The 13157-nt window shown below is 36.4% G+C and overlaps 1 protein-coding gene across 3 annotated transcripts in view; it reads right to left on the minus strand.

Annotated features, from left to right (window-relative positions):
• Positions 1 to 13157, minus strand: part of CGNL1 (cingulin like 1) — a 62314-nt gene that overhangs the window by 16881 nt on the left and 32276 nt on the right. For all 3 annotated transcript variants that reach the window (XM_050903274.1, XM_050903273.1, XM_050903275.1), the window contains exons 9-10: positions 5440 to 5646; positions 5013 to 5117 (exon numbers count right to left, since the gene is read on the minus strand). In XM_050903274.1, coding sequence (XP_050759231.1) covers positions 5013 to 5117; positions 5440 to 5646 — 312 coding nt within the window. The remainder of the gene's footprint in view (positions 1 to 5012; positions 5118 to 5439; positions 5647 to 13157) is intronic.

The following is a 13157-nucleotide window of genomic DNA, read 5'->3' on the forward strand; positions in this document are numbered from 1 at the left end:
AAAGCTGCTGAAATCTTGGGACCCTCCTAATGTGCCATATTTGAACAGGTTATAAAAATCTTACGTGTGCCCCCCTCCATCAGCCTTTCACAGATCATTTAACTTTACTGTTTGTTTACACATCCTTGAGAAACAAACTGCACAGACACAGATCAGTGAAATACATTGTGGCAGAATAATGGTGCCAGCAGGATGCTGTTCTGCATTTCCAGTGTGCTGAAAAGGGAAGTAAACATCAGAGCAAATTTAGTCACTCTCTTTACTTCAGAGTTATCAACAACAACAGAAAACCAAAAAAACAACCAAACAAACAAAAAATCAATCACTAATATGAGAAGAAATTTCATCTACTAACTAGAGCAATTGCCAAAGTAATAATAGGTATGAATAATTAAAATATTTGAAGAAAATAATAACAGGGGGCTTGATGCAAGCAGTGGATCACCTCAATTTTCATCAGGTCATGCGAACTTTTGCCTGATTTTCACATATGTAGCAGACTGAGATGCCCAAGATTGAAATTTAGCTTTTTCTCCTTTGCGTTATATTGTGGCATCCTGAAAAGAAAAATCTGTACTTTTCATGCATTGCATCTCCCCATTTTCATCAACATATTTTTACTGTTTGTCACCAAGAAGGATGATAAAATAAATATTAAGTACATTACTAAAAATTAGAAAGTGTTGTGAAGTTGTAATCACAATTATTTTAATAGAAAATGCAATTCCTAGATAACTGACCTGTTCCAAGGAGATATTTCCGTTTTGCTGAGTTTGTTTTTAATTAGTTCAACAATAAACTGACAGTGGCAATGCTGCTTCAGAGTATCGTGGGAACGGAAGTTCAGGTGCTTCATTCCCCCCACACCTGTTAAAATCTCCGATGCCCATGTCCCTCCTGTGATGCATCAGTATCTGTTGAGCCATCTGATGTGCCATAAGAATCACAGGACTAAGCATTTCCTGGACCCAGTAAAGATCCTATCACTTTCCAGCCTCCCCTTCTGGTAGATAACATTTATTAGTGACTGGAGAAAGCAAAGGCTTCTCTGGGTACATATAAAGTACAAGACCAAAAAAAAAAAAAGTACAGCAGTGTTGTTTCTTACCAAATCAACAAATTTTTAATGCACAATCAGACGGTGCACATGCACAACCGTTCTCTTTGGAAAAGTGCATAACAGCTGATTGTTCTCTGAGCTTGATGAATTCTACTTGGCTGGAAATGGTGATTTTCTTACCCCACCATTCTGCATAATTTTCTTCTCAAAATGTATTTAATAGGTGTCCATATTATGACGTGTATTATTTAGCTAGTAACTATGCCATAGAATCATTTATTCTTCAAATAGTGAAATTACCACTAAAGCATAATAAGGTCCTTGTTGTTTTGCTAAAATGTAGCCAGCAGAAAACTTGCTAACATAGGTATAGGGTAAAAATATTCGTCATGAAAATAGCATTGCAACAGAAATTATCTTCGTTTTAATAAAACCCCTGCATTACAACAGATACTACTACATTCTTGTAATGTTACTCAGGGAAATAGCATGTCATATATAGTTTCTCATCAACAGTCATTTTCCTTGGGCAACACAAATTAGGATATGGTATTTCCCTTTCCTAGATTAGCTGATAAAAGAGAAAAATACTGATAAAAATTAGCATGCTTAGCTTAACATTAATATTTGAGATAGACTAATATGTCATGCTAGAAACAACTGAACTTCCATTTATATCACTTTTCTTAACTCAGGTGTTAAAAAACACGATGCAATGGAAATGTTGCTACCGACTATCTAAATGCTGCAGTTTCCTCAGCGTCTAGCCTTTCAATACACTATACTGAATTTCAATATTTGAAATTTGGGATGTCCTATAGGACAGCTTCAACAGTCAACTCAAGTATAACCTCTAATTTGAGTCCCCTTCACATAGAAAAATCCTTGAGTACTTTTCACTGGAATTGGCTGGCCTGTCAGTTACAGTGTAAGCACTAGTCAAGTAAACAGTTTGTCAGTTGCCAATTTAAAGCCAATCTGTAGCGACAATTAATTACTTTGTGAAGAAGCTTAAGTGTTATTTCAGCACAAGTGAGGCTAACTCTACAGTATTTCTCAATTTCAGGTTGGTGGACAGACATTGGTCCAGAAGACAGGGAGCCATAAAATAACAATAGAACACACTCACATTTCCCCATACACAGAGAAGAAAAGAAAACAAAATGGGCGAAAACAAAAGTAGTAACTTATTTTCATAGTAACCTATAAGATTATTGCAATACTTCTTTATTTTTCCAAACAATATTAGTTGAACCTTCTCTTCACAAAACTAATAATTTCTTTCAACTGATAACTGGAAATTAAGAATGTATTTCAACTTACAGTGCTCTGCAACACTAATTCTATGTGCCTACCATTATTTACCACAATGAAAACATAAGCTTCATATTCTTCCACCCATGGAAAGGATCCTGTATTCTGATTGTTTAATTTAAAAAGCACAGAATACTTGACACTGCCATTCATAATGTTGGTATAACTGATATTTTTTAATATATTGCAGTACCATATATGCTATGGTTAAGATGCATAATAATTATATTAAATTCTTTCCTTTCCCAAGAGAGTTCTCAAGAAACTACCAAAAGTCTTCTCAATGTTGCAAAAATGTTAAGATGTACTTCATTTCTTGAAACAGTGGACTACATAGAGGAGGCTACCCTAACATACAGGTTATAACACAGCATGAGACACTACAAAAAATACTACTTGCTTGACCATCCATAAAGAAAATTTCAATATATACTGAGGTTGATTTTAGAAAAAAGCATTAAAACAAATTTTTTATAATAATTAAGTGTATTCCAGCTTTAACTTTTCTGAGTAGAAATTTGGGATGGAGGAGGAATAGATTTGGCTATGTTTACAGTAACTGTTAAAATTCAATTCATATTGTCGTTGTCTTTCTTACACTAGTCCACCATTAAAAGTAATTTGTATTATGTAAAAAGCAAGATGGGCCAGTCAGGAATTAAGTTTCCACTGTGATAAGCATTATTACTGTGCCAAAGTTTGTCGTGTAAGTTGTCAAAGGTAATACAAGGCCAAATCAGCCTACTGCAACAACATTATTCATTAAAACAAGCAAAAATCTAAAAGACAGAAAGGCTGAATTGTTCTAAACAAAAGGGACCGCTGATTACATCCTGAAGTCCATTAGTGCTCTTATCCGGTGGACAAGAAGAGTGTAGAATCAGAAAGAGGATTAAATTTGGTGTGCTAGAAATTAGACATAAGTTGTGAATAAAACGACAAGACAGACTCCTATCTGTCACTTTTCCTAGATTTCTTTAATTTGGAGACCCAGCCTGGAGGCAGCATTACTTGGCTTGACGCCCTGAAGGATGCGTAAACAGAAAAGACAGAACACACTTTTCAAGCATCTTGACCCAAAGCTAATCAAGATGCAGGAGATGCATATGGTGCATTGATTCATGTTGTGCAGGAAGGTCAAGCCAGACTGTGACAGAAGGGAGTTCTTAGAGAACAGCGCTCAATGCAAGCCAATGATGAGCAATGGGCCATCTATTGTGATTGTGCAGACTATCAGCAATACATACAAGCAAATTTGGAGAATCAGTGAGGTAGAACAGACAAACAGATTTAAAAAGAAAAGAAAACAACTGACCACAAGCCTCAGATGAAACACTTATTGATGTAGTTACAAGGAACATCAGCTTAAAAACATAATTTTGTAGAAACAAAACTTCCTTACCCATACTGTTAAAACCTTATATTCTTGAAGCACATTCCATTTTAAAGACATAGTAGTATTTTCTTGTTGTTGTTATTTTTTAATTTTTACCATAATTAACTGAACCATGAGAACATGCTGGTTAACACAGTCTTCCCTTGGTTTATAATCCACTTACAGATAAGTTTCATTTTCAGATTTTCAGAACAGTAATGTAAAATTTGTGTTGAAGACAACCAGGCAAAACGTGTTCAATTAAAAAAGGGTCGCCAGCAATGTACCTCACTTTTGAGTCTGACTTGTTTGATAAAATCACTTTAAAACTTTGCTGCTAGAAGCAAAACGAAGAGAATTCTAAACTGTCCAATACTGTAGAAATAGATGCTTCTTGGGTACATGTAAAAGGTGAATTACAAAGAGGAAAGATCATGTTTGCAACTTTTTCAGATACAGAATATGACGTCAATAAGAAGAGTTTTAAGATTTATACACGTTCATCTCCTTACTAAACAGATCTGAATTTTCATTCCATCTGAATAATTCCATCTTTACTCATACACAATGCTGCCAACATCCCTCTCCACTGCTCTGAAGCAGATGCATTCTCCACATGATTAATTTCTGGGCTAATTGGGGAGAAAGCATATCCTTTCCTGGGTACTGAGTAGGCTAAGGAGCAAGGTGGAAAAAGGACTTCATACAGAGTTTAAGAGGCTGCAAGTCCTAGTGATATGTGTTAAACTTCTCTGGTTTTGTGATGAAATATACCAGTTCCATGCAACATTTGCAAATAAGACAGGTTCGTAAAAAATAAAGAGAGAAGCCAATTTCCTGATATTTGTCTACTACCGATATTTTTATTTATATCTAAGTACAGCTTTTTATTCTTTTACATGTAAATATCTACACACAACCAGAGTTGAATGATCATTCAAAATAATAAAACAGATTCATAAAACCTTCGGCAGTTTATTTTGCAATTCATCTCCCTGAAATTTTGCTAGATCCATGGCAGCAAAACAAAAACAAAAAAAACCAAAAAAAACCCCACCACACACCTGACTTTAGCAAGAAAACAGTTTTAATTAGATGATGCTATGCTTTCAGGAAACATTTGAACATTGCAGCGAGGTCTGGACTTTAAAACAAAGTGTACTTCAAAAAGAATGAGATGTTACTCTGCAGAAAGCAATGGTGACTCAGGTAAACAAACAGGAAATTTAAAACTTAAATATTCCAAATTGCTCTTGTGCTTACCTGCATATTTTCTAGTTGGCTTTCCAAAGACCTTTTTAACACTACCAATTCTTTTGCCTCCTTTTCAGCATGTTTCAAAGCTTCTTCTAATTGTTGCTTCTCTTCCTGCAATGATACAATGTGATACATTTAGAAATAGTGGCAAGGCCTTTAATCTGACAAGTAAACTGACCTATAAAGTATGTTCACTCTGGCCTACCACTGATCTTCCCAGTTCCAAGCTGTGACTTGCTTTTACACTGGTTTTCACTGGGGAAATCTTTCCTATCCGTGTCAGCAAACTGCATCCTGCATCTTGACAACCTGCTGGTTTTGCTTAGCCTTCTCAATGACATTACCCATCCTCCTCTTCGTCAGTTTTTGTTCTACAATGTATCCTTTGCAAACAGGAAGGAGACTACTTAAGGGGCTTGTTTTCTTAACTTACCTCGTATCTTTTTATTTTTTCCTTCACTAGATTTTCTTCTCCTTTCAGATTATCAATTTGTTTGTGCAACTCTTCAATTTTACTCTCTAGCTCATCAACTGTTCTCTTCAACTGTTCGTTTTCCTCACTCAGCTCTTTGACTTGATTTTCTATACTACTTCGCACCTCTTGTGCAGCGTTTCTTTCACTGGCAAGGACAGCAGCACTCTAGTGAAAATAAATTATGTCATGTTTAAAAAAAAAAATTTTGATGCTGTTTCCCAACAGAAGTTTCATATGGCACCACAGCAAATATAGCTAGGATATAACATTAAAATGTCAACAAAGAAATTAACTTAAAGTCTGTATGCATTACAAACATGCATTTTTATTATTCGTATTACTGTGGGAGAACACACAAGGAGCATTTTTATTCCTCAGGTATACCTACGTGCTAAAGTAACATACAACACCTGAGCAGTCTCATGCCTGCCATCACATATTTTCACCTTAACAACTCCCTCTTTATTGCCCTAAAATATTTTCATTACCATATCCCATTGTTAGGTAATTCCAAGTAATCTAAAAAACTTAACAGACATCAAAAGCCATATGGACCTTTAAGGAAGAACATATTGACGAAGAGTGTCTTCCACAGAAACACAAAATTTAGGCAGTCTCACCCCACTGCTTATTCCAAGCACTAACATACAATACTCTACATCCATGCAACTATTTGTGGGGCTGCAGAGCAAATCAACTTAGGCAACAGGATTAACTGTAATATATACACACAGAGATAATATAAAGAGATCTTGACACTAAAAAAAAAAAGGGGGGGGGGGGGTGAGGAGGGAAGGGGAAGGTGTTACTGGAAAAAAGCCCCAGTCCATTTCAAAACATGGTCCCACAAAGTGCTGTGCCAGCACAGAAGAGCAGATGGTGAGCAGGCATGAACAAGCAGTAGAGACTGGAAGTACCTTACAGTGGTATTGGTGCAGCTCTACCTGCATATCATACAGCCCACACCTGGGGCTGACCTTATTCAGTAGTTCTGCTTGGTTTTCAGTTACTGCCTGAGGATGGAAGGAATTTAGCTAGAGTTCAACTTGTATTAAAAAAGACACATTTTGTATTTTTTCAGAAACTGAAATCAATATACAGCACAAAGACAAATTATAATAAACTACTACTCGTCAGAATTTATCACATGTGGTGACAGATTTTTTTTGGCAGGGCAACTGGCTGCAGCATGTAACTTTTCATATCTAATCATCACCTTAGTCTCACCACTTACCCTCTCTAAAACACCCTACCATTTATTGTGGAAACCATGAGTGGAAGTATGTGTCTATATTGTTATACTGTAACACAGACCAGGTATGTACTTGTAAACATTTAATTCTGTGGAGTAAAGAGCTGGAAGATTTAATCTTTGCTCTTCATTGACTTGTCAGTCAGAATCCCCTCCAAAGAACATAAAAGAATCCGAGATACAATTTGTGGTTCTTGCTCTTGGGCATTCAGGGTCCGATACAAAGCAATACCCTGTACAAAGATCTGGTTCTCATGTATAGGCCCACTGCCTTCTACATTGAGACCTTAAACAATAGTAAGAACACCAGAACAGACATATAAATCAATCTAGACTAGTATTCTCTCCAGTGGCCATAACTGATGTTTGTGGACAAAAAGAGGAAGAAGAACTACACAGTGATCCTTTCCCCATTACACTCTCCCAGCTCTCACTGTTTTCCTCCATGAATGTATCATTCATTCATTTCTCTAATCCTTTTTTAATCCATTTATACCTCTGGCCTCCACATTATCTGGTGACAATAGGTAATTACACATTAATTACTGAAGCATAACATTTTTGCATGTAAAATTGTGTTTATCTGGGTGAAAACAAAAGAAATCCTACAGAGTAGTTTGGTAAGAAACTACTTTGTGAAATATTTTATGAAAGCATGAAAATCACTTTTCAGTTATGCTATTTTTGATTGTAGCTCCCGATTTTCCCCTCCCCACTTCCAAAAGGAATAAGCAAAGTTATATAAAAGGGTGTTTACAAAGTGCGCCCCCACCAGATTGTTTTCTAGCAAGCAACAGCTTTAAAATCATGCAAATTAGTTTGATAAAGTGGTAACTCAGAAAACACTCAGACTGTCTACAGGGTCAATGAACTTACACAAAAACTGGCAGCATAAGCAGCCTGACAAGTTCTGGTCTTTTGAAAATACTGAAAAAACTTGTTCTTCTAAGTACATGACTAGTTAAAAGCTCTGAAATAAATCTCTGTTGATGCTTTAAGTTCTCACATACTGAAATTTCAATAGCATGTAGATATTCCTTTAATTTTTGCTTTTTGCATACAGCAAAGTGTTACTAATTAGCAAGCACTCCACCAGTGGCTCCTTTTTGTCTCATTTCCCCTTTCTGGAGCTGAGTGAAAGCAGCTGAGGCATGCTGGGGAGTTCAGGGAAAGGAATGTTGATTTGTCTGTTCTTTTTCATCCAACCGCCTACACAGGGCTGCACAGTAAGAGAGGACTGCAGCAGACCCACACTGTACCTGAATATTCCACTACCTCATCTACCACGGTTTGCTCTACTTTCCCAACACAGGAAGCATTATTTACTTAGAAGTATACACACACACACAAAAGCAAACAACCAAACAACCCCCCCAGATCTACATACATAAATATACACATAAATACACATATATACATAAATATATATCTATATGTATTTAACCTAACAGGTTCAAAATTAAACTCAGCCTGCACTGATGCAGTCATATCTAGAGATCTGCTCCAGCCTGCCTTTTGCTGTATGTATCTTAGGATACTGTTCCAGCCACTAAAATTAAACTGGTATTCTCTCTCCTTTTTCACTATGTATTTCAGTAAGTTAGCAAGATGCTAGGTGAATATATAAAAAAGGTAGAGAAGTATAAAGAGCAAGTTGCAAGTATTATCTTTATTAACCTAATTTAAAATCTTGGAAATAAATTGGGTATATAAGTAAAACCTGCCTAAAGTTCCAGTTGCCCGAGTGACCAGCACTTAACCAGCAGATCTCCACAGGTCTCTAATGACCTTGGCATCATTACAAGGGTTACACCTTCACATGAATGAACTGTTCCCAAACAAATTCTCTAACATGTTAAGTACAAAATTTCCTTTCTTTCACCTGGAAGGGGTATGTCTTAAAAAATACCAACAATAAATATATACACTCACACACACACACTTTTTCAAGATGGTAGGAAAACTCTCCTAGTATATACGGGGAGCTTTACTGTACTGTAGTTGGAAAGTGGGCATTTTTCTTACATGTCTTCTGGGGAGAGTAAGAGAAATTTTCTTCACAATGCACATTTCACTGTACACTATTGTTTCAACATCTTTTCAACTTGTTTCAGATAAGACTGAAAAGAAACACAGGAGTATCTATCCTATCAGTTTAGTTTACACAATTGTACTATACACATAAGGCATGGAAGATCACCTTTAGGATATCATTCAGGATGATATTAGAAAAAACATTACATGAGTATCTTCGATTTGATAGTGAAATTTAAACAAAGTCAAACCACACAAATACACTTTAGATGTTCTTTGAGTAGAAAATACACACATAGCATCACTTCTCCAAATGAGTCAAATTACACAGCTGGGTTTAGATAGAAAAAAGCCTATATTCATTTATCCCCAGTGTAATGAGAATTGCATGCAGAGCTCTTCACTAGCATAAATGAAGCTTCTGGATTATAATAGCTTTTTGCAATACATGCCATATCCTGTAGCATATTGCCACAGAAAGTTAGGGTATCAAAAAACTCCGTGCCTCTTCCCCTCTCCTATTCTCCACTGTTAGTCTTATCTGGCACCCCACATCACCTTCTACCTCCCCTCCAGGTCTTCTCTTGGGAAGACAGGTGATAGAAGAGAGCCTAGGTATCATTAGAAAGGATATGCAAAGGAAACAAGCACTGAAATGTACTTCTGACAGACCTCGTAGCAACATTATTAGGGTAGAACCCAGTGAAGAGAGATCCCTATCCATATATTGAACAGTTACATAAGGTTCAGGCCAGCAGCTATCAAATCATACATGGACACTGCTGAAGCAGAAATAGATTGTTGTGTCCTTTGACTATGGAACCCTACTACACAGGCAGTGTACTCAACCAGCCCTAAGCAAGAAGGCGGCAATATTACTCACGTAGAGACCATATGTTAAATTTATCACTCTGTCGTTAGAGATGGCCCACTATATTCTGCATAAAATTCCCCTAATAAAACATGCCAGTAGGATATGAAAACCACTGCACTGAAATTACAGAGAAATTACTAGGTGCATTGATAAATTTTGAATGGCAATTATTGCACTTCATAGGCTAAAACTGAAAGTGGCAACAGCATAGACAGTTTAAACTGTACAACAGATGGTATTTGCTAACAGCCAGCGGTAATCCTATTCTCTTTGGTTCTGTCTACATGAGCAAGAAGGCACAGCTTTCATTTAAAATTCAGTGACTGGCTCACACATTCAAAAAAGGAGTTGAAAGCTGTTTGCAAAAGCATTGAATTAGAGTGGGTTAGACTGATGAGGATGAAAGCAGAAGGGTAACTGAACACTATAGGGCTAGTAAGTACAAATGAGGAAAGAAGCCGGACAGGGAGAACTCACATGTACAGATTGTGCTGTGGATCCATATCCTTCAATCCACGCATGACTTATTTGTAATGGTGCTGTACATAAACAGTGTGAGTTAACAAAAGGTCCTTAAGGTTTAATGACACTACATCAGTTAATGACTCCGGCTGGTACCCATTCATAGATCCTTTACATTGCTACATTTAATATTTGGGGATGTTGGTAAAGTTTTGGCAATCATTTTAACTAAGTTTATATAAATTTAACCCATGGTAACAGACCTGGATAAAGGTCACAAAGTAATGATTTAAGCTGAATATGAAACATTAACAAACATGTTGTTAATATAACATGATCTTTAGTTCACAGAATTGTGGATCAGCCTCTTCAGAGAGTTGAAATGAGATTATGTACATAAACGCATACGAAGCACATAACAGACAAAACTGGTTAAACAAGATTTTTGAAGACAAAAGCTGGAATGAAATACTGTATATTCAGACATATTGGCCATTTAAAAAAAAAAAAACCCAAAACCAAACAACAAAAAACCCCAACCTCCCAAAAAAACAGGGAGGGAGGGAATTGTATCAAGCATTGAAGTGGGCTCTTTGGATCTTAAAATTAACATATCTCAATTCCAAGACTGTAGTTTCTTCCCTATGACATATAAAACATACTTATTGCTTTTTACTCCCACTTGCTAGTTGTGGTAGTATGTTTTAGTAAACCAACTTTTTACTATATTATGGAATTATATTTATGTAAGGTAAAAACCCTATAGCATTTTCCTTGTTATGCTTGTTTGCCTGCATTTGCTTTGTCTTTCCTTTCAAACTGTCTGTCCTCACTCTGTCGTCCAGGACATTCAGTGCCTTCTATTCCCTATGTTTAGCCTGTTCCACATTTAGATTTCCATCTCTTCAATCTCTGAAGGAATAATACCTTCCTCTTAATATCCACATCCTTGCAGACTTCTTAAACACACTCGTACCTTCTTCTCTTTATTATTTTTGAATACATGAAATATTTTATTATGCTTTCTCAAATTTTATCATGTTTAAACTCATGATTTAAGACTGAGCAAGCCTTATCAGCAGACTTAAGCTACAGAAATCAGGTAAAAGAAGCTGGAAATGGGTTGCAAATTTCTGAAAAAAGCTGAAAAAAGAAAAAGAAGCCTGTCTAGAAGAAAGAAAACATAGCTGTAATGACGAGGTCCCACAATACAAAGTCCTCTGTGACTGCCTGAAGATAAGCTTCTGCATTCTGACATTGTCATTGTGCCATAGTGCACATGCAGTAGCTTTACTTATTAGCCCAGCAGTAGACTCAAACCACCATGAATAAAACAAGTCTTTAAATCCTAAAAGAAAGGTCCGCTGCAAAAAATCAGTTTCTGACCACAAAAAAAGATCATACACGGAGGAAAATAATCTATGGTGGTCAATAACCACTGAAATTTTTTAGTAGTTCTCATACATTTTAATTCTGAAGCTTAAAGGATTAGTCAATCAGCTGGAGAATAAGTCAAGAGTTTACAGTGAAAGAGGCTGTTGCTGCAGTAGTAAAGGAGTGCTGCAGAAATGAGTGAGGCAGTAAAAGGAAGGATAGTTTCACAGCTAAGGTACCCAAATACAGCCCTAGAGAATGTGAAGTCTATTCTTGCCTCTGCCAAAGAGCTCCTGCGGCAAGTCACTCAACCAAAACTTTCCAGAGGGGATCAATAACTGCATGCTCGTTAATTTCCTTGGTGCTTGATTTGAGACACTAGGATTTGGTTTCCAAAGCCTTGAGTGCACAGCTGCAACTGAAGTCAGCAAAAATTGTACCCTGAATATATCAAGGACTATATAATGGTTAACTTTATGTTAACCTAGGCACCTCCATTTGAACATGCACAACTAATGGATCCTTTTGACAGTAATCTCTCTACCTCTTACTTTCCTATACTTAATATGGGGAATAACATTACTCATGAGCTTGCAGCTATTCTGAGAAAAGGAATTAAAGTTTGTGAAATAATCAATATAATTCTTTTTTCAGAAGAAGTTTTTAATACTTGTACTGAGTGCAGGAGCAGACCGAAGTCTGAAAAACATCGATAAATGAAATATTCTAACATTGTGTTTAAGCGAGTAAAAAGCTACCTTTAACTCCTAACAGATGTATGAGAAGAAAGTGAGAGAATGCACGCACATATATATATGTACTATTTGATTTGGTATGTACACCTGATTTACAAAGTTTTACCTAGCATAGATCTGCTTATCTGAGCCCACATAGTCAGAGCTGCTGGAGTTCATATGCATGTGGCATTTAGTTTTCATCTTTGGGCCTAAGGAAGTTACTCTCCATAAGGGAACTTCAGCAGTGAAATTCAATTCCCTCCCTTCTCATCCTGCTATTTTCAGGTGTTTTGCCTAACAAGAAATGAATGTAATAAAGTCTGGGTTTGTGTCCTTGTATATAGTTGTATACATGTCCAGAAATATTTTAAAATATATTATAATTAGTCAAGACCAAGTTTAAATAAAGCAATAAATGTTGTTCCAACTCCTTTGTTGCAGAAATCTCGGTAAAGCAAATATATTTATATACTATTCTACTCTCAACTTTGGTGCAAGCAGTGAACAGATTTAAAGAATTGGAGATGAAGCTCAGTTAGAACAAAAGGCATCAAAATCCTTCCCACCACTCATTATTGTGTAAACCCAAAGAAACTGAACAGAACACACAAACAGGGTCCTCGAGATGCAACTGAAATATTCTATTTCAACTTGAATACAGCAAAAAACCTCTTGGATAGGAATGCAGAAAATGTTCTGTGGCTCCACACCTTTTTTACCACACCCTCAACACTGGCAAAGACATGAGAGTGGTTGTGTAACTGATCATTAAAAAATGGTTTTGACTGACTTCAGTGTTTCAGCTGGTGAAATTCCCCTTTGGCAGTGACTGCACAGTACAGGAACTTTAGAGTCCTTTTACAAAATACAGGAAGAGCTAAAGTGAGGGGAAGCTAAGTATCTCATTCACAGCTTATTAGAATTGTTAAAATTTGGCTAGATT

Source organism: Gymnogyps californianus, chromosome 11 (genome assembly GCF_018139145.2).
Source record: "Gymnogyps californianus isolate 813 chromosome 11, ASM1813914v2, whole genome shotgun sequence".
Taxonomy (NCBI): Eukaryota; Metazoa; Chordata; class Aves; order Accipitriformes; family Cathartidae; genus Gymnogyps; species Gymnogyps californianus.